The sequence below is a fragment of the Marmota flaviventris genome, chromosome 3, assembly GCF_047511675.1.
Source record: "Marmota flaviventris isolate mMarFla1 chromosome 3, mMarFla1.hap1, whole genome shotgun sequence".
Classification (NCBI taxonomy): Eukaryota; Metazoa; Chordata; class Mammalia; order Rodentia; family Sciuridae; genus Marmota; species Marmota flaviventris.
Window position 1 is genome coordinate 88,963,982 of NC_092500.1, and position 21,362 is coordinate 88,985,343.

Sequence of the window (21,362 nt, forward strand, 5' to 3'; positions counted from 1 at the left end):
AGAAAAGATTACTTGTCTGGCATACAATTCTCAAAAATGTTTCAGAGTGGTACCATGTGCTCCCTTCTCTCATGTATGGGCACAAATTGAAGAATTTGCTTTGCTCAATCAGATTAGCATTTTGTGGGGAAGAATGGGGACTGAGTAGAAGAAATAGAAACCTCTTGTCATTTTTCTGCCCCACCCTCAAAGACTCACATCCCTTTGTAAAAGGGATGAGAAGAAGGGGAATAATTGTGGAAATAATTAGAAATAAAGTCTAGGGAATCTGGATACTATTGGGAAAGTAGATGAGAAAAAGGTGAAGGTAGATTTTAGGTTTCTTGTGGTGTCTTGCTAATGTGGTTCAAACTTGTATTCAATGTGATTGTAATGCTTTTGAGATTATCCCTTAAGTCTTTTTTCTCTCCCTTATCATTATCTTTTTCATTTATGACTGGGATATATCTTTTTTTCCCCCCTTAACATTCAAAAGGAGGCTTTATTAGGACTTATACTGCATCATAAGGAGAAAAGTACACAGACATCCCTGTAACTAGCCCACAACTTCAGACTCATACAAAGTCCTTACTACCTGGATGTTGAAATCAGAGAGATGCTGGGAGAGTTAAGTCTTATCAATTCTCTCAAGACACCCCTTCCTTAGTGATTCCTTTTTCTGAAATTGATTGTGCTTTAACCAAATTTCTATTACCATGTAACACATTGTATTGCAAGTGAAATAGTTTGCCTACTTGGACTGGAAGCATCTGAATGAGCATAGGTTATAGTTATATTTGTGCCTTCAATGCTTGGCACTTAGAAGAAACTAAAGCAGTTATTTATAGAATTTATGGTCATTTACAAAAACCATACATTTACCAACAAAATAAAACAAAAAAACAGAAGAAACAAAACTCCTTTTCACATATAGTGAGTTTGTGAGATCGCTATATTTGTAAGCAACTTAATTAGAAGAAACAATAGAAACTTTTTAAGTCTTTAGAATACTTCCAATTGCTTAATCACTCATTTGTTAATACTGAATTAATGTACCCAGGACCGGGCTGGGTGTTGAAGACAGAGATGATAACATCCAGCTTTATTCAGCTTTAGAATTATTCAGGAGCTAACAGAAACTGCGACTTGCTTAGTGGCCACCTTATCTCCCTTCACTGCAAGGTTGGCCCTTGTTGACCTTGAAGATTTGTGAAGGAACTGCAGAGTGCAGGAACCAGGCCTCACTCAGTTTGTTAAGCAACTAGCAGGCAAACAATGCTTATTAGTTGAATTAAGGTGGGGGGGAAAAAGTCACAGTTTCATCAAATGAACTTTAAATGCTGATGATTAAAATTCAGTTGTATTTTTAAAAAGGTTCAGAAGCAGTGCTACCCATTGGAAAGAAATACATCTAGGATTGGTCCTCTAAAGTTGAACCTCAATCCAACCTAGAAATGTGTATCTATTTGTATTAAGTCTATCCACACAAGATGGTGAAAGTCCAGAAGAGTCAGCGACAGGCAGGCAGGTTTTAGAAATTACTCGGCGACCGCATTGAAGAAAGAGCCTGTACGCTGTGACATTAGCTGAGAGCGGAGGCTGCCTCATCCGCGAGAAGGTGACCTCCTCAATTGGGGAGCGGGGGAGGGCGTGCGCATACTCGAGCCCTTGTCCTTGAAGGGGATTGAGCGAGCCGAGGGGAGGGGTAGGCGGTGCTCGGGTTTCCAATCACAATAGAGAAACCTAAGAGGCTGCGGAGGGTGTGGGTCCCGCCTCCTCCTTGGCTGCAGATCCGGCGCCCGAGGAGACGCGCGCGGCTGACATTGTCTTCGCAAGACTCTTCCTGCGGTCTCAAGAGCTTCCTATCGTCTGGTAGGTTTCTGTCCAGGACCCCGAATCCTGGCTCACAGACAAACTGGATGGGATGTGCAAAGGAGTAATTGAGTGGCAAAACGGGAGGAGGGACCGAGAAGCACATCTGCTCTCTTGGGCTTGTGCTCCCGAGCATCCCCACTTGGGCCCTGACTCTCGGTTTGGGACCCGGACCTTGTGCGAGCCCCGGGAACCGAAGCTGGGGAGGAGAGGCTGCGACGGAGCCCCAGGCTTTGTCCTCATCGCTGCAGGCTCGTCTTAGGCCTGCGTTCTACCTGGGGAGAGACTTGTTGCATTTTTTGCCAAAACCCAGGCCCTACCGCGCCCTAGATCAGCTCAGGGCGGGTGCCATCCCCTGTGCCTACTGGCGGGATCCGGGACACGTGCTGGAGGAGCTAGGGGTGCGGGAAGGAACCAGATGGGTTAAGAAGGCTGGACGATTTTGAACCTGGATCCCAGGGTAGTGGAAAACTGCTCCTGCGTTTGCTGGGATGAGGGTAAATGTATCCAGTGATCTGCAAATTTGGCCCCGCACTACATTTTTTTTTTTTTTTTTCTCCCCTGGCCGCAGGAACCCTACGCGGGTATTTTCCTGGCCTCTTGATGCTCAGGAGCTTTGTTTACTTTGCCAGCATTGGGTGCTGAGAGTAAGGAGGGCCTAGACTTCTCCCCAGAGACTTTATCCAAGGAGATCTGGGTTTGCTGCCCGCCCTCCTCGTGACCTGCCCTTCTCCGCTGCGCCGCGCCTGGAGAGGTGGCTTGTGGGCTGGGAACCATGCAGACTGCAGGTGGGGCCTGGGCTGTGGGGGAAGGGGAGAGCCGGCACGCACTTCGTGGAGGAATTAGATGGCTGTACCCGGTTTTAAAGGGTTAGGGTGAGAGAGATTCTGTAAAGAGGATCTTTGTTCCTGAACTTAAGGCACTGGCTCATTTCTAGTAGTTTATTTATATCCCCAAGGGTGAGGGATGTAAAGGACCATGAGTCCCTGGTTGCTTTTACATAGTTTGTCATTCTTTTTCCCAACAGCCACCACTCTGATTTGGCAGAGGACTTCAAAAAAAAAAAAAAAAAAAAAAAAAAAAAAAGACATTCTAAAAACAAGTAAAAATAAATAAATATTGCCTATCAGAATACCACTCTATTTTTATATGGCAACCAATTCTGGATTTTTGTTTTTCCATGGCTAACTGGAACCCCTGTATACCTAAAGTATCTTAAACCAACAAACAAAAATAAGCTTAATGGGAGGAAATTGCAGTTTTAACTGAGTTCTGCAAGAAGAGATGTAGCATTCTTCTGATTCTGCCCAAGTGCAGGACAGGTTTGAATTTCATTTTAAGGTCATCCATTTGTAGAGGCCTTTGCAGGACATTGTATCTTTTAGCATTCACTAGAAAACTGTAAGTGGGATCTGAAAAGGCAAAAATCTCTCAATTTAGTTGTTACCGATTAGGGAAAATAGTTTTCAGAAAGAAAAAAAATAGAACATGGAACCAAAATAGTTATTACATGATTATCTCCGAATTCAGGTGCTTTATTCCACCTGAGAGTCTTATTGACTCTACAACATGTACAATTACTAAATCTGATTTTGTTACTTAAAGTCCATTGGAGAGTAGAAGGAAAAATAAGACTAGGATGAGTTGACTCAGTTCGAAACAGGTACAGTAGCCTCAGATGCAACAGTCTATCACAAAAATGGAAAACAAACTTAAATATTAGACATGTTGGGTAACCATTTATAATACATAAATTATGAAGAAAAGGCTTATTTATGGCCTGCAACCTATTTAAAAGGCAGGAGAGTATATTTTGTGTACTAAATTGCCACAGAATTTTTAAGTTTCAGTAAATTTTCTCATTTATTTCAACTACCCAGAAAATTTATCTGATGGCATAGATAAATTGGGTGGTGCTGTATAAAATGCTTTCCAACAGGTTGATTTTTTTTTTAATTTTATTGCTTTATTTCAAATGGTTTGCAGAGTTTTCATTAATATTATTCATCACCATTTTGTTGTCATCATGTACTTATTAAGCACTTACTGTGTGTTCAGTACATTGTGACACATTCTATATGAAATTTAAGAACACCATATATGATACAATTTCACTATAAGAACCTGCCCTTATAATAGTTATTAATAGAATATATTCATGACTGGCCATTGTTTTTGACCAATCTTAAATATGGGTTAAATAGTTTACATAGTTACATATAGATAGGGGCAAAAGAAACAAATTAGCTTATTTAAATATAAATGTTCCTGTCTTTTAGCCAGTAAATGAATGATTACAACAAAAATGGGAATAAGACTAATTAAATATATGGAGTGGTAGGCTAAAGAGAAAAATCTCAATTCTAAGGGATTTCTTGGAGGTTTTGACCTTGATTAAATTTTCCAGTATATAAGTCACTTGGTTCCTTAAAATATATTCTGTGTTCTAGAATATTATTGGGATTTAAAATTTTTTATTATTTATTTTTGTGTGGTATATGTGATTGCATCCAGGGCTTTGTGAATGCTAGGCAAGTGCTCTACCACTGTTAATTAGGCTCATTATAAGTTGTACTTTAATTCAAAATCGCAACAGTAACATCTTAAGGGCAACTTCCATTCAGATTTCTTATGTGGACATATGTATAATGTTTTGATTCTTTTCTTGCAGTTTGAAATGGCAACCCTCAAGGAAAAACTCATTGCACCAGTTGCAGAAGAAGAGACCACAGTCCCAAACAATAAGATCACTGTTGTGGGTGTTGGTCAAGTTGGTATGGCGTGTGCTATCAGCATTCTGGGAAAGGTATATTTTAAGAACACCATACATGATACAATTTCAGCTTGTAAACAGTCTCTTTATGCATCATAGGATATTATTTTGTCCTTTAAAAGATTTTTCTTTTTCCTGAAAAATTTGAAGTAAGTTATGGTCATCATGGCACTTCATTTAAGTACTTGAACATGCATCTGCTAAGAGAATTGTATTCTCCTGTGTAACCTTAACAGAGTTACTACACTCAGGGAATTTAACATTCTTACAATACTATTATGTAACATAGAGCATACATATTTAAAATTCTCCATGTTGTCAAAATCATGTCCTTTATAGCTATTTTCACATCAATCCAAGATCAACTACTTCATATACTTGTGATGTCTCTATGCTTCTTTAATCTGGAACAATTACTCAGCTCCTCCTTTTTAGCATTGCTGGAGATTGAACCCAGGGCCTCATGCATACTAGGCAAGTGTTCCACCATTGAGCTACACCCTCAGCCCCAAACCAGCTTTCTTTTTTTTTTTTTTTTTTTTTTGTAAGGGGCACTTAATCACTGAGCCACACCCCAACCTTTTTTTTTTTTTTTTAATCTATTTTATTTAGATATAGGGTCTCCCTGAGTTGCTTAGGACCTCACTAAATTACTGAGGCTGGCTTTGAACTTGCAATCCTCCTGCCTCAGCTTCCTGAGCTGCTGATATTACAGCACCACCATACCTGTGCCACCATACCTGGCTCCCCAACCCAACTTTATTTCTTGTATCACTGACATTTTTATAGGGTTCAGTTCAGTTTTGTAGCATGTTCCTCAAGTTATGTTTGTCTAATATTTCTTTGTGATTAGGTTCAGGTTATATTTTGAGGAATGAGATTAGAACCATGTGATATCATGTTCTTCTTGGCACATCACATCAGGAGACACTTGATATTCAACTCATCTCATTTCCAGGAATGCTGAATTCATTCCCCTCGTTAACAGGATGGGTGTAACATTTTTTATTGCAATTGTCTCTTTATCTTTTATAGTTAAGTAATCTGTTTTTGTTTTTGTTTTTTTTTTTTTTTTGAGATGGCTTTTTGAGATTGTGAGAATATCTATAATTCCTCTTAAACTTTCAACTAGTAGTTTTATTTTGAAATAATTTCAAACCTACAGAAAATCTGCAAGAATAGTAAGAAAATTAAAACTTTCGTACGCCGTTTACCCAAAATTACTAATTCTCAACATTGTATTATTCTGTCAGGCATATATTTGAGAATAAGTTGCAGACATTATGTTCTTACTTCTAAGTCTCTCAGTAGATTTCCTCAGGTAGGACATACTCTTACACAATCAGTGCAATTTGCAATGCAACACAACTGCAGTACCATTTTCACCTTCTACTTCTCAAGCCTTTGTTCTTTGTACAACTCCATAGACTTTTGGCTGGCCTCATACATACCCCTTGTAATCCAAACCAGTTTGTTTTCTTTAGTTCCTCAGAGCTTTTGAGGAAATGAGCCTTTTTCTTATTTACCTCACTGAATTGGTTCATTGTTTGTATAGATGGCTGCCTTAAAAGTAGGAAGAGAGAAAGGAAAACAAGCAAGCTCTTTTTACCCTTAGTAGAGCACATGGACCACTTTGTATCATGTGTGAGAAACTCCTAGCCAAGCCAAATTCTGTTTGCAAAGTTTTTTTATGCTAGAGATTGAACCTAGGGCCTTGCACATGCTAGGCAAGCGTTGACCATTGGGCTCTACACCCAGTTCCTACAAGTTTAAATTCTAAAGGAATAAATTTTGAATCTTTGCTGAGAACAGATACCAGAAAAATCATTTGAAATATGAAGTACACCACAAAAGGGGGGAAAAAAAATGAAGTGTACTAGTGAAAGTTTTATTCTTTGGCATATATTTCTAGATAGTTTGATTGAGTAGATACCGGTAATTTGAGTACAGTAACACAAATTCAGTAGTCACTGTTCTTTGGCAGCTTACATTTCTGTATTCAAAGTATTTTAAATTAAAAAAAAAATTTTAAACAACTTCAAGATAGGGACTATTCATATTCTTGTTTTCAGATAAGGTGGCTGAAGCTGAATAAATTACACAGCCTGTCACAGCTAGCTTGATAAACCTATATGTTGAAAATAAAAGAAAAAATGCATTTAATACACTTATTAACCTACTGAATATCATAGCTCAGCAACATGGTATACTGGAGAATATTGTGATTGTGAGGTTGACTGGGAACTGCAGCGAGGCCAGGAAAAGATCAATAGGCAAAAATAAAAGTGTGCTTCCTAGGGGGCGTGTATTGGTTTCCCACACTTGGAAAGTTAAAAAACCTCGAGTCAATACTTGGTATGTTGGAGTCCATGTCTATTTTGAAGCCAGCACTCTCACCTCTTACCAATAGTGACTCCAGTTTCTTTTTTTTTTTTTCCTATGCCAGTATTTAGGCAGTTAAAAACATAAATGTATTAATAAAATACTAGTAAAGGAGTTTTCTTTCCTACTGCTCATCTCAAAACTTGTACTTTTCAGGGAAATCTATTCATAAGAAATGTGGCTATGATTATTTTAGTCAAATTTTAAAACATCTCCAGTAAATATATCGAGACTACATAATAATTTGGCCAGACCAGTGCTTGAGAACAATCCCTGCTGCTAGCATAGCTGAAGTTTTCAAATTTAAATGCTATGATTTCTGTTTTTCAATGTTATACTCCTTTTCCCTTAATTTTTCACAAACTGCCTTAGAAATTATGTGGAGACCATCTAAGGATAGTTTTGAAAACATAAACAATGTAAGAAAGAGTTACCTTGTTGAAAACCATTTGCTAGCTAATGTTAAGATATTTTTTAATGGATAAGACTAAAGTAGTTCAAAATTGTTGAAATATCTGGGAAAGATTAGAAACCTCACTAGGTTAATAGAGAAAGAAAACAGTCCGTCAGGTGTTTGCTTATCATTTTATTAATTTCTTTGTGAAACCTGTCAGCAGGTATTAACATCTCTTACTGTTGGGGAGAAAAACCTCACAAGGGCTAAGAGCACCCAGACTGGAAGTGCCAAGCCTGGCCTTTTTGAACGCATGGCTACAGAATACACATTTTACTGTGCCTCCAGAAGGTGGTTGAAGTTGTAGTATCAGAGCAAGAGGTTGTGAAGGCACAAGCCTTCTCTAGACTAGCAAGACAACTGAGGCTTCCTTGCACAGTGCCCTACCATTAAGAGGACTCCTTTATCTTCTGCTTCTCCTTTTATCTGCTTACCCCCCAGCCATTGCCTACATAGCAACCAAAGTAGTGGCTCGCCTGCTGAAATTCTGTAGGGCCATATGGATCGCCTCTGCCTGCCTCAGAGCAAGGAAAAGGTGTGCACAGCTCCAGGGGTACCAGCAGCACAGCATAGCCACTCCTTCTAGTGCATGATCACCGTACCATCTCTGACTTCATCTCTTACTCCCAAACGCCGAGTTCATTTCTGACTTGAACCCTTTTATGTGGTTTTCTCTTGGATGTTCTTCCCTAGACCTCAGAGTTGCATGCACATGAATGATAAACTCGGGGATCTCATTCAAGGGCATGACCTTTGCAGGCAGGCCTGCACTGATATCACTTCTCCTTTTGGTCTTTTTTTTTTTTAACAAGTGTGTTATTTATTTTATTTTTTTGCTATATATAATTTGTATATAATTTGTCTTAATTAGTTACACATGACAGTACAATGATCTTGTCCTTTTGGTCTTAATAGCACTTCTACCATTAGAAATTCCTATTCCCTTCCTATATATCCTGAGAAAGCAAAAATTACTGGATTTGTTCTTGATTCTGTTCTTTTTTATTTATTCACTTATTTATTATTTTTGAGTAATGGGGATCACATCCAGGGCCGTTATGTATGCTAGGCAAGTGCTCTACACTGAACTGCACCCATCCCTATTCGTGACTCTATTCTTGATTAGTAGAATAATGTCTGGCATATTCCATAGGAAATATGCATTACACTAATGAATACTCTGGATATTACTGATTAATTGCACTTAAATTTTGTCAAATTTTGGCCCAATTTTGCCTTTTCAGCTTCTTTTACCAAATATGCCTTGCCAATCTCAGACTCTGCATTTTAGCTGCCAGGAGGAGGATCTGAATGTCAGCTCATCATGTTGTCAGGGTTGTGCAAAGCTTTCAGGCAAGATCACCACTATCCCCCAGCCGGAATCCCACTGTCTTTTGATTTGGATGTCCTTGCTTCAGTCAACTATAACTGCATATATATCCTTTCTTGGGATATAAACATAACATAACACAACTCTTAGGAGAAGCAACATTGTAGACATGTTGTAAAACAATTTTTATTTTATTTTTTATTTTATACTTCTAGGGATTGAACTCAGGGCTGCATGCATGCTAAGCAAGGACTTTACCACTGAGCTATATCCCCATGCCTTTTAAAATTTTTATTTTGAGACAGTGTTTTGCTGTTTCCCAGGCTGACCTTGAGCTCACATTCTTCCTGCCTCAGCCTCCTGAGTAGGTGGGATTGCAGGTATACACCACTGTGCCCAACAACAAAGTAGTTTTTTCAGTACCAGGTTTTGCTTGAAAGTAGTATATACTTAAATTTTGGTATTTGTACAAGGATAGATAGATGAATGAAACAAACTAAAAGCCTGAGAAGGACCCAAATTATATTCAATAATATGGTGAAAGTGACATTTCAGAGGGGAAGAAAATAAGTTATTGAATAAATAGTGCATGTCCGTTTAGTTAGGTATTTGGAAAAATAATTTCATGCACATTAACCACTTGACCATAAAAATGAAACCATCAAATATTAAGGCATTGGTGCTAGTAATTTATTAGCTAAAAGAACCAAAAGGCAGAACACAAGACCCTGCCCAATCCACATAGGACTTGAGATTCAAAGACACTTTTGTGGTAGATTTAACAAGATGTCAGCAATGGTATTCTTATCTTCTAGCTGGTCTTACTCCATAATAAGATTATTGCTTTTGCAGTTAATGTAAACCTTGCTGTTTCAAACTGTTTTAAATATAACTTAACAGCTTAAGTGAAAAATGTGTATGATAAATTCATAGGATATAGAACATGTGAATAGAAATGGATTTATTTAAGTCAAACAACAGCATCAGTACTTGGTCACACTTGTTCTATTTGTGTGCCTCCACCTTTGGAGGACATTCAGTCATACAGATTTAGCTAAATTTGGCACTGCAGTTCTTTTTTTTTTTTTTAGCGCTGGATCTCTTCCTTCCTTGTCAGCTAAAAATGCACTTCTCAGCCAATTCTCTGCACCCACTCAAAAAGAGAGACAGGATCTCAGATCCTGTGACATCCTTTTGTACTTAAGCACTAAATAGTTGCTCTGTTGACTTGAGCCACATACACTTGACGTTTCTAAAATAAGATTGATATTCCTAGTGTTCAGTACCTTGACTGAATGTTATAGCTATTATTAAGTTTACTGTATTTGTTAGGACTTAGAAAACACAAATGGGGATTTTGTGTGATCTTATCAGAGGCTGCAAAGGAATAAAACGGTTTTTAAAATGCAAAAAAAAATCAATACCAGTATTTGATATATAGTCATCCCAGGACCCCTGTGACACCAAAATCTAAGGATCTGATACAATGGCATAGCGTTTGTACATAACCTACACATTTCCTTTATACTGTACATTTGAAATCATCTCTAGATTCCTTATAATACCTAATGCAATGTAAATGCTATGTAAGTTGCTGTTATATTTTTTAAGGAATAATGACAGGAAAAAAAATCTGTACATGTTCACTATAGATGTAGTCTTAAAAAAAAAAAAACAAAAAAAAACCCAGAAAGTGTTGTTGGCTGTTTGGCACTGTGGTGCAAGCCTGAATCCCAGTGACTTTGGAGGGTGAGGCAGGAGGATCACAAGTTCAAGTCCAGTCTCAGCAATTTAGCAAGACTCTAAGCCACTTAGTGAGACCCTGTATCAAAAAATGAAAAAGGTGCTGGAGTTAAAAAATTATAAAAGGGCTCAGTGGTAAAGTACCCTGGGTTCAATCCAGTACCAAAAATAAAAAAATATTTTTGATCCAAGTTTATTTGAATTCATGAATGTGGAACCCTCAGAGACAGGACTGACTACCTGGAAATGAGAAAATATTTTTCTAAGTATCCCGCAGTTCACAAATTGGCCATATTAAAAGTTTTCAAGTACTGCAATTAAGTTGTTTAACATTAAACTCACATCCATCCAGTTACAGGGAGCCTTCCCTCTCAGAGAGGCTCCTCCCCATCAAGTCCACTGAAACACTTTTGAGGTTAGCCGGCCCTTTTCATTCTGGCATCTTGGGACCCTGCCCATTTGTAGTCCTACAGCAACCAGGGCCTGTTTCCAGCTAAAGTAGGTCAAGTTTCTCATTGCCTTCTCACTTCTCTGCTGCTTTTCCTCTGCTGGCCTGTGCCCTCCTGACTCCTCCACTTCCACCTGGCCTACTGTATCTGATCCTTCACACTGCATCCTAGACCCCAGTGGCCTACCTTTTCCTTCATCAATACCCTTTGCCTACGTGGATGATCACACTACTCTTCCTGGAGGGAGTATTTACATTTTTAAATGAACTCTAATATTGACATATCCTATTATTCATTATTTTACTAACAGTCCTAAAAACAGTAGAGGCAAGAACTTTAGTGGTATTTTAATGGGAGGGATAACCACTTCTAAATATTTTGTTTTAGTTGTAGGTGAACACAATACCTTTATTTTATTCTTATGTGGTGCTGAGGATCAAACCCAGCACCCCGCACATGCTAGGCAGCGCTCTACTGCTGAGCCACAACCCCAGCCCCAGCCACTTTTTAAATAGTTTGTAAATTATGGTCATCCATAAGAGATGGGAATTTCAAAGGTTGGTTGAGATGCATCTTCACACATAAGGATTTTCTTGGTGTTCCCATTGAAGTGTCTGAATTAATCAGTTTTTAAGTCCACATGTTTTTAAAGCATAATTGTATTATGGAATCATGGTTGAATGCCTAACCTCAAGGTAGAATTGTTGAGGATTTTAGCTACATGGTGCTTAGCATTTAAATGGTCTCTCTGAGACAGACCATGTGTGGAGGCATCCTAGCATGGCTTTAGGTACTAATGCCTGCTTTTTTTGTTTGTTTTTAGTCTCTGGCTGATGAACTTGCCCTGGTGGATGTTTTGGAAGATAAGCTCAAAGGAGAAATGATGGATCTGCAGCATGGAAGCTTATTTCTTCAAACACCTAAAATTGTGGCAGATAAAGGTAGTTTAATTTCATGCCCAATGTGATCTGATATTAAATTGATGTTTTTAGTGAGAAAAAAAAAATGCACTTGGAATGCACCGTACAGCATCATAAACTTAACTTTTATTTTGAATTTATAATTATTGTTATTTTGCAGTGCTAGGAATCAAACCCAGTGTCCTTGTACATGCTAGACAAGTGCTGTAACACTGAGGTATACCCCTGTCCTAAATTTATTAATTAGCAAAACTCAAACTTTTGGAACAGATACTTCAGTGACTGTCAACAATGAAATGTTGATGACCTATTTTAGTATTTTCTTCAAAAACTATGAAATTTTCATCTAATTATAATTTTTTTCTCCTTTAAAAAAACTTATTCCTGTATTATGTTCTAATTTTCATCCTTAAGGCATTAATTTTACATTCCCTTGTCAATAGACAGTTACTAGAAATGAATTTATTAGCCAACAATGATCATGGCTATATATATCACTAAGAGAAAATAACCAATTATGATAAATAGCATTGTTTGGGTTGTTGTGTACTATATTTCTCCTACAGTCCAGTTTTGTTTCACCAGTTTCTAGAAACTCATTTTCCATCCACTTTGCTAAAAAGGCATAGAACACATTGACCTTTCCACATTGGAAGAACATGTACAAAATGATCGTGGACTCTACGTTCCATGCAACTGCACTTGTTAACTTTATACCCCAATTAGATGATCTTTTCCTCAAATGAAAGTTTGAATATACTTATTTCTTTAAAAGATCTCCTGCCTTTGCATAGGCTCCTGTCCGTATCCTAAGGCCTCTAGCAGGGCCTACATACATCTTCACAATTTGAAATGACCTGCATTTCCATGTGTCTCAGCTGCTTCTTCTCCCTCATTCCCTGACGGGAAATTGGTCTTCCCATCCTGGTGAATCCAGTGTTGGCAGTTTCTTTTTTTTCCTCCAATTCTAGCAATTTGAATGCCTCGAAGAAACCAAATAATAGGTATTGTTAGTTGAATTAGTAATGTTGAGGGGAACATGTAGAGCTTTTTTTTTTTTTTTTGCATGTAATTATCTCATCTTACTTCACAAGAGTCCTATGAGGGATCAATACTATTATTACCTCCACTTTATGGGAGAAGAGTGTTAATAACTGTTAAAAGTCACATTATAGCAGTTTAGTTCTGTGACCCCCTCCATGGCTATTGCATGCAAGGATCACATTAAATTTTCAAGTCCAAAGGTTTTGAAACGGACATACTTTGACCAAAAAAATGAAATATTTTTCAGAGAAGTTCATACTGCTGAAAAGTGAATATGCTCCTTTAAAATTTCAGTTTATAGCCAAAAACAGTGTCTTCTCCTGAGATTTTATTAGCATTATATGCCTAAAAACAACTTAAAATTGATTTTCTTTATTTTACTTAATTTTTCTCCCTTTACTAAGAGTACAAAAATAGATTTTTGTTGTTGGAAGTCTGCCTATTGTACTTTAGACTCACTTTGTATGCTTTGGTTTATTCCTGAAAATTCAATAAATTTCTTAGGTAGAAACATAATTTAGGGTCATCTTTATTTCCTTGATTGATTTTTTGAGTCAGTTTTACAGTTGGATTGCTTCAGTGTAGCTCAAGGAGGAAAATGGCTGCAGGGACATTGGACTTGAAAGTCTGTTTTGTTTTGTGGTACTAGGGATTGAACCCAGGGCCTTGTGGATGCTAAGGAATCACTCTGCCACTTAGCTGCATCGCCAGCCCAAACTTTCAATACTGAAAACTTAATTGTCATTGAGTTCTAGAAGCTTATGTCTAGTTAGAGTGCTAGAGCATATCATATATGTTTGATGAAAAGTTGTATTTAAGGAATGCCTTTTCTTCCTTTTTTCAAGATTACTCTGTGACTGCCAATTCTAAGATCGTGGTAGTAACTGCAGGAGTCCGTCAGCAGGAGGGGGAGAGTCGTCTCAATCTGGTGCAGAGAAATGTCAATGTCTTCAAATTCATTATTCCTCAGATTGTCAAGTACAGTCCCGATTGCATCATAATTGTGGTTTCCAACCCAGGTATTATAATATTTTAAGTCTCAGTTTTGTTTTATTTAATGTTTGGATTTTTGTGTTGTTGTTTTGGACTTAAAGTCAGTCCCTGTGTTTGCTAGCAGAGGTGGCTCACATGTCTTTGGTTTTTACCTACAAAAGGATGATGATTGCAAAATAAATGACACTGCCCTCTTATTCTTTCATCCGGGTTTATTGTAAAGTCTAAAGGCTTTCAAAATTTTTTAAAAGATTATCCTGGTAGGAAGAATAAAAAAGGGCTAAAACATTTGAACAGGGCTTCAATTTGTTTAAAAAAAGAAAAAGAAAAAAGAAAGAAAGAAAGAAAAATTAACTTTTTGACCTTCTCTCTTCTAGAAAACCCAATCTGGTGTCCTAATCTCTAAAAAATTTTAGGATTGCCAGGTAAAATGGCACATGCCTGTAATCCCAATGTATCTGGAGGCTGAGGTAAGAGGATTACAAGTTTAAGGCCAGCCTCAGCACGTTAGCAAGAACCTGTCTCAAAAAATAAAAAGGATTGGGAATGTGACTCAATGGTTAAGGATCCCTGGGGTCAATCCCAGGTACCAAGAAAACAACAACAACAAAAACTTTTAGGATTGAATCAGATTGAAATTTGAAAAAGAATTTTTAAGTTACTAATCAGTTCCATTTTAAAAATAGAAATTGGCTATATTGATGGATAAATATTTGCTGAAATCAAATGTTATAACTTAAAAACTGCTTTCCTTGCTAAGTCTATCCTCAAAGTATGCAGATAGATTGCATGCAGGGATCACATTCTGACTGGAAACAATGCTACTTTTTTTGCCTTCTAGAATAAAGGAGGCCATTGTTAGGGATCAGGCTCCTGCACAAGGCTCTAACACATCAGGCTAAAAGTCAAAATGGAGTCACTCAGGAGGTCCACATCACCACAGTGAAACTAAGCCATTCATCAGATCAGATAAATCTGGACTGGAGAGATAACAGCCGATTTTCCCAAGCAGGCAGTTTCAACTGTGTTGTTAATCCTTTTTTTTGGTACTGAATATTTACCTTAAGGGTGCTTACACTGAGTCACATCCCCAGCCTTTTTTTAAAATATTTTATTTAGAGATGAATTGTGCTTTTTAATGTTTTATTTAGAGACAGGGTCTCCCTAAGTTGCTTAGGGCCTTGCTAAATTGCTGAGGCTGTTTTTTGAACTTGCAATCCTTCTGCCTCAGCTTCCCAAGCCACTGGGATTACAGGTGAGCACCACCATGCTTGGCTCTGTTTTAATCTTTACACAGAAGAAGTCATCTAAAATAGTCTGAAATTAACTGGTTATTTTTCACTGTTCTGTCCTCACTTTGTAAGGAATGTAACTGAAATGACCCATCCACTTCTTGTTGTTTTATTACTTCTTTTTTCAGCCTTTCTCTGCTTATAAAACCAAACTTTTCTGCTCAGCCAAGCAGACACTATAATTTATGGGATGAAGTGCTGCCTAATTCTCGAGTCAAAAATAAAGTCAATTAAGATCCTTAAACTAAGTTGTAATTTTGTCCTTTGACAGCTTAAATGGTTCATATTTACTCTATAATGTCTTTAATTTGCCGTGTTGGTGAGCACAGCAGACACATTGATAAGATGGTGAAACCGATTATCTTTGGTATTTCACCTAAAGGAAGACTATGACTAAGAACCAGGAGAATCTTTACAGTTTATTGAACATTGTAAGTAGGAAGCTAGCAAGGACAGAGATGACTTCAGTATTATTCTTCCCACTTTAAAACTAGATTGGGCCTTACTAAATGGTTCTGTCTTGTTTATAAATATGTATGTGATAGGCAGATATAAAACAGGAATGACAACTAGCCCTATTAAGTTGCTGTACCCTGTGCCTCAGGCAGGTGTCACTAACTGATTATATATCTTTCTAGCTTAAAATAGCTTAGCCAGCATGTACAGAGTGTCGAGGTGGAGGATGCAGAGTTGACTTGGAGCTTCTTGTGTGCATATTTTTCTGCTCTTTCCAGCTTCTCTATCTAAGTCCTGTGATCCTATCTGAGCCAACAGAAGTTTTACCTCTGTGGAGTTGTAAGGCTGTGCCACACTGAAACAAAGGTTATGTCATGGATGTCCTTTCATTAAATAGTAGAAAAATTTAATATCACCTACTGTCAACAAGAGGCTGAGGCAGCAGGATCCCAAGTTCTAGGGACTTCAATTCAAGTTCATGGCAACTTAGTGAGATCCTTTCTCAAAACAAAAATTTTTTAAAAGTTTACTGAATAATATATGATAACATGCCTGGATAATTTAGTAATAAATGGTTTTTGGTTTGTGATGGCAATTGTTATCATCATAGAATGTTAGAATTGGTGAAAATCTATGTGAGGATCTGATTCAACCCTTTTCTTTCAACTTAAACCATCTGCAAGGTTCCTAAGTATTCTTATGTCAGGTAACGATATAAATAGAAAGTCATAATTCATTGTGTATTTCATATTTTACAGTCTCTCTCTAATAATGCTTCAAGGTTTGTTCTTGTTTCTCTCTCACCCATATCTCTAATTATGAAAAGTGAAAAGTATTAGATCTTTCTGGCCACATCTTCTTAGAGAAATGAGGAAATTGGGGAGGAGGAAGCCAGGGATAGCAGTTGAAGTCAGTTTTTATTTACTTACCTGTATTTTTTCTAAAATACTCAGTGGACATTCTTACATATGTTACCTGGAAACTAAGTGGATTACCCAAGCACCGTGTGATTGGAAGTGGGTGTAATCTGGATTCTGCTAGATTTCGCTATCTTATGGCTGAGAAACTTGGCATTCATCCCAGCAGCTGCCACGGATGGATTCTGGGAGAACATGGCGACTCAAGTGGTAAAAAAAAAATAGAAAATGTTTACTGTATTCTTATGGTCTTAGTCTTGCCATTATTTACTCTGATTTGTTTATAAATCATAGTCCTCTGGCTCTTTCTCCAAAAGTCCCTTAGTGTGTACTTACTAAAAACAAGGGTTTTCTTTTTTCTGACCAAAGTACTCTTACCAAAATCAAGAAATGTGTCATTGATGCCATATTACCTAATCCGCAGTTCATTGCGGATGTCTCTGTCTGTCCCTAATATTACCTAAGCCCTTTTTCTCAGTTCAGGAGCCATCCTAACATTACATATTACATCTAGCTCTATCTCCTTACTCTCTTTAATCTGGAATACTTTCTCAACCTTTATATTTTTTTTATAATCTTGACATTTTTGAAAAATCAGATGAGTTATTTTGTAGAATGTCCATCATTTAGGTTTGTCTTATAGTTTCCTCATGGCTAGGTTTAATTTTTGTACTTTTGGATAAACACCACAAAAGTGATATTGTCGTACCCTGGAGCATCATAACAGGAAGCCCATGACTGTTGTCCACTGCTCTGTTCTCTCAATACTCCTTGATTTTTCCCCAAATATGATTATTATTATTATTATTTCCATTTTGATATTGATCTGTATTGTCTACATGAAATGAAAGAGGATTAAACTGATCTCACATGGACACCATTATGCAGATTTCACCAAAGACCCTGAAAACGCCAAACTGGCTTGATGAGGCAAACTTCGTGAATTAATGGGGTCTTACTTGACTGTGAGCAGCTTTGCCTTCATAGCTGTTAGCTACCCAAGACTTCACCCTGCCTCCACTCGTACTTCCTGAGTCTGGGTGTTCTCCTCCAGAGGTTCCCGAGGAGCACATGACTTAAGTTTACAGGTCCAGTTCACATGCCAGTCTTTGTAACACTTCCTGACATTCTTCTCCCCTAAATTAAGCAGACCCTTACATATTTCATTGTATTTGGGTGTAATTATTCTGTTTGGGGGTCTTACCCTAGATGAATTGATTAATTAATTAGTTAATTTTTTATTTAGAAGAAATGGGTTCTATTAGAAAAAAGTAAGCAGTAGGCAAGTTTGAAAACTACTCAAATCAAAAATTCAGGATGGTCCCAAACTAGAATACATTGTGATTTGACAAACCTAGAGAGAGGCAAAGAATTTCCATATTCTTTGTAACTATGACATGGTGATTATTTTGCACCAAACTTATTGAAAATTAAAAGTTCAGAAATGTTGCTATTTGAAGGCAAGTATCAGATCAAATGTCTTGGGGGGGGGGGGCTGTTCTAACGGCATTTGTCATTGGAGCGGTATCAGCCAGTATTCAGTGACTTGCATTAGAGGCAGAATCTGGATTAAGAGATTTTTAAAGATAGAAATATTTAGAATGCCTGTCTTTTTTTTTTTTTTTTTAAATAGTGGCTGTGTGGAGTGGAGTGAACGTGGCTGGTGTTTCTCTCCAGGAACTAAATCCAGAAATGGGAACAGACAACGATAGTGAAAACTGGAAGGAAGTGCATAAGATGGTGGTTGAAAGGCAAGTGGAAGGGAGCTTGGTTTAAGATGATTTCTTTTCCTGTTTACCTAGGTAAAATTGCAAATAGTTTTCATGGCTGCTTAAACTGATTAAATGTAGTCAGTATGTAGTTATCACCTTAGACTGGTCAAGCTTGCTATTTCAGTCCCCCTAGGGAAAGCAAATATTTTCTCTCTAGAGAGAGATCTATTACAGAGGTAACCCTAGCCCAACATGGAATTAACAAGGGAGGAGGGCCTTCATGTTGCCTCCTGTCAACAAATAAGTTTAGTTTACTTAGGAAGGTAAACCTAGATACATGTCATCTCATAATTGCCTTTGAAAAGTACCAAAGGCAGATTGCTGAAAGTATTTAAACTGTCCTGTGCTGATCTTTTACATTCAACTAAAGATTACCCCCATCCTTTTTCTGTGGCCTATCATACACTATTTGCAGTTTGTGCATTTTGCTTGTATATGAATTAATTTAACACTATTTAAATAGATAACATTACGTCCATTTTAAAAAAGAGGGAACAGGCAAGAAACATAAAATAATTTATCCAAGATTACAGTTAGTAAGAAAATAAAACAGAAGTCAAACCCAGGGCTCTGGTTTTAGTGATCTTTATGATTTATTTTCCTTAGTGCCTATGAAGTCATCAAGCTAAAAGGATATACCAACTGGGCTATTGGGTTAAGTGTGGCTGACCTCATTGAATCCATGTTTAAAAATCTATCCAGAATTCACCCAGTATCAACCATGGTAAAGGTAAGTCATACAGTGAAAAATATGTAAATGTGAGCATTATATTCTAAAACAAATTTATTTTTTAAAGGATAAGGTAAAATTACAGTTCACAATTTTTTCTGTATTTCAAAGTTTTGTATAAACTTTTTCCTTATTCCAATAGAAGTCTAGAACAAGAGCACAAAACTTGAGGAAGTTATGACATCTGACAATTTTTTATAATTTTTTCTTCTATGATGTGGCAAATTAAACATTACGAATGAATCTTATTCAGCATACCCTTACAATATATGATTATTTGCATGTGTATAACAGTTTCATTTTAAGTTGGTGTGATGAACTTGTAGACCCACCTGTCATGTGTACTCGATACCTTAATAAATTTACCATCATTCAAAAGCTGTGGAGCAAAACCACAAAATAGTTCAGATTATATTGAAGCATTGTGTAAGACAGCTGACTCGTTTTCCACAAGTCAATGTCAAGGGTGAAAAAAATCAGTGGGGAGTGCAGTAAGCAAAAACAAACACGCAGAAGGGAGACACAGAAGTCTTTAGGGATAAAACATGGTATCAGATGTTTGTTTTAAAATAGTAACTTTAAAAAGCAAGTATGGCAAAAATTGAGTAATGGCAGCGTCTTGGGATATGTACTGTACTTTTATATATGTACAAAAAATTTTGAAATTAAAAGTTTAAAAGATTGTATTGAAGTAACCTTAATATAATTAAGTAATCTGACTAGTTTTAGAGTTAAATTGACCCTTTGAATAAATTACCTAATATGACTAGTAAAGTGCTTTTGGAAATGGTAATTTTTTTGTCAGCAACTCTTGGGTGCGACAAGAATCTCAGCTTTTAGTGGCCTCCAGCTACTCCTTAGGACATCAGGTTGGCCATCCTCATTCATTGTTCCTTCTACTTATTAAATATTACCACCTATTTAATTCCTTCCTTAACTAAAAATCTTTAAGAAAACTGGGGTTTTGTGAAAGTAATCCATTAAGAACTGAAGTTGGGCTGGGGATGTGGCTCAACGGTAGGGCACTCGCCTGGATGCATGGGGCGCTGGGTTCGATCCTCAGCACCACATAAAAATAAAATAAAGATGTTGTGTCCACCAAAAACTAAAAAATAAATATTAAAAATTTTTCTCTTTCTCTCTCTTTAAAAAAAAGAACTGAAATTGGAAACAATCTAATTTGAAGATTCATTTATCAAATTTTATTCAAGTGCATCTAAATAGAGAGCAATGTTCAATAAAACACATTCAGTAAAGCTCAGTCAAGGACTTATTATTTTCTTATAGCTATCTAGTTTTATCATAGTTCACGTTTGCATTCTTCATGTAGAAACCCTACTTCAAAACATGAGTCTAGAATGAGTTTTTGCTTATCCAGTTTTCTACAATTCTCTGTTCAAACACAGTTCCTTTGATCATTTTTAATCAAATGCATTTTTTTCTTGCAGGGGATGTATGGCATTGAAAATGAAGTCTTCCTGAGCCTTCCATGTGTCCTCAATGCTCGGGGATTAACCAGTGTCATCAACCAGAAGCTGAAGGATGATGAGGTTGCTCAGCTCAAGAAAAGTGCAGATACCCTGTGGGACATCCAGAAGGACCTAAAAGACCTGTGACTACCGAGCTCCAGGCTATAGAAATTGGAAAACCTGAACCTTTAGTGTGCATCCATGTATGTGGGTCAGTTTGCTGCTTCTTTAATATGCGATATGGGCTACAGGATCAAAGCCCAGGCTCGTTTTAGTGCTTGCAATAAGAGCTCTTGAACAAATAAAATTAACTGTTCTAGTGTGCTTCCATTTCTGGAATGATTTCTGAATGATTTTAGTGAGTCTTTCAAATTATTTTTCCCATGCCCCTAAATCCCAGTACCAGTTACATTGCATCTTCTGTTCTCCTCCCTCCAGACAGCACAAAAGTTCTGTTTCACAATATATTCCATAATTTCATGGTGGTTGTCCTGAGAGTATGGTTACTGTTTTAAGGTTACAACCAAAGTTTTAATGGATTTCAACAGGTATGAACTCTTCTCTGAAAGGAAAAGCCTCTAAAATAGAGCTTTGTAAACTTGGAGTTAACTGTATGTGAGAATTAGTTTTCTTTGATAGTGAAAGAAAATGGAAGTTTGGGTTAAATCATCCAGATCCAAGCTACTGGAAGACAGAATAATATGGAGATTTAGAGGGAACATAAAGCAGATTTTTTTTTTAACAGAACTTGTAATTTACATGTAATCTCTAGTGTTTAGTTTAGAAA

At 37.2% G+C, this 21,362-nt stretch overlaps 1 protein-coding gene across 1 annotated transcript; it reads left to right on the forward strand.

Moving 5' to 3' along the window:
- Positions 1-1,743: 1,743 nt before the first annotated feature.
- Positions 1,744-20,905, forward strand: Ldhb (lactate dehydrogenase B). The gene is made up of 8 exons (XM_027934195.2): positions 1,744-1,851; positions 4,523-4,657; positions 11,806-11,923; positions 13,792-13,965; positions 16,641-16,814; positions 18,238-18,355; positions 18,983-19,106; positions 20,555-20,905. Exons 2-8 carry the CDS (start codon positions 4,529-4,531, stop codon positions 20,720-20,722), a joined length of 1,005 nt encoding a protein of 334 aa, XP_027789996.1. The 5' UTR covers positions 1,744-1,851; positions 4,523-4,528; the 3' UTR covers positions 20,723-20,905.
- Positions 20,906-21,362: the final 457 nt, after the last annotated feature.

What these genes read in the sequence shown, in the direction of transcription:
- Ldhb (XM_027934195.2), top strand. Translation starts at nt 4,529, where the DNA reads ATGGCAACCCTCAAGGAAAAACTCATTGCACCAGTTGCAGAAGAAGAG. An exon ending in AGAACATGGCGACTCAAGTG is followed by an intron (nt 16,815 to 18,237) that starts GTAAAAAAAAAA and finishes TTTTTTAAATAG; the next exon opens with TGGCTGTGTGGAGTGGAGTG. An exon ending in CAGTATCAACCATGGTAAAG is followed by an intron (nt 19,107 to 20,554) that starts GTAAGTCATACA and finishes TTTTTCTTGCAG; the next exon opens with GGGATGTATGGCATTGAAAA.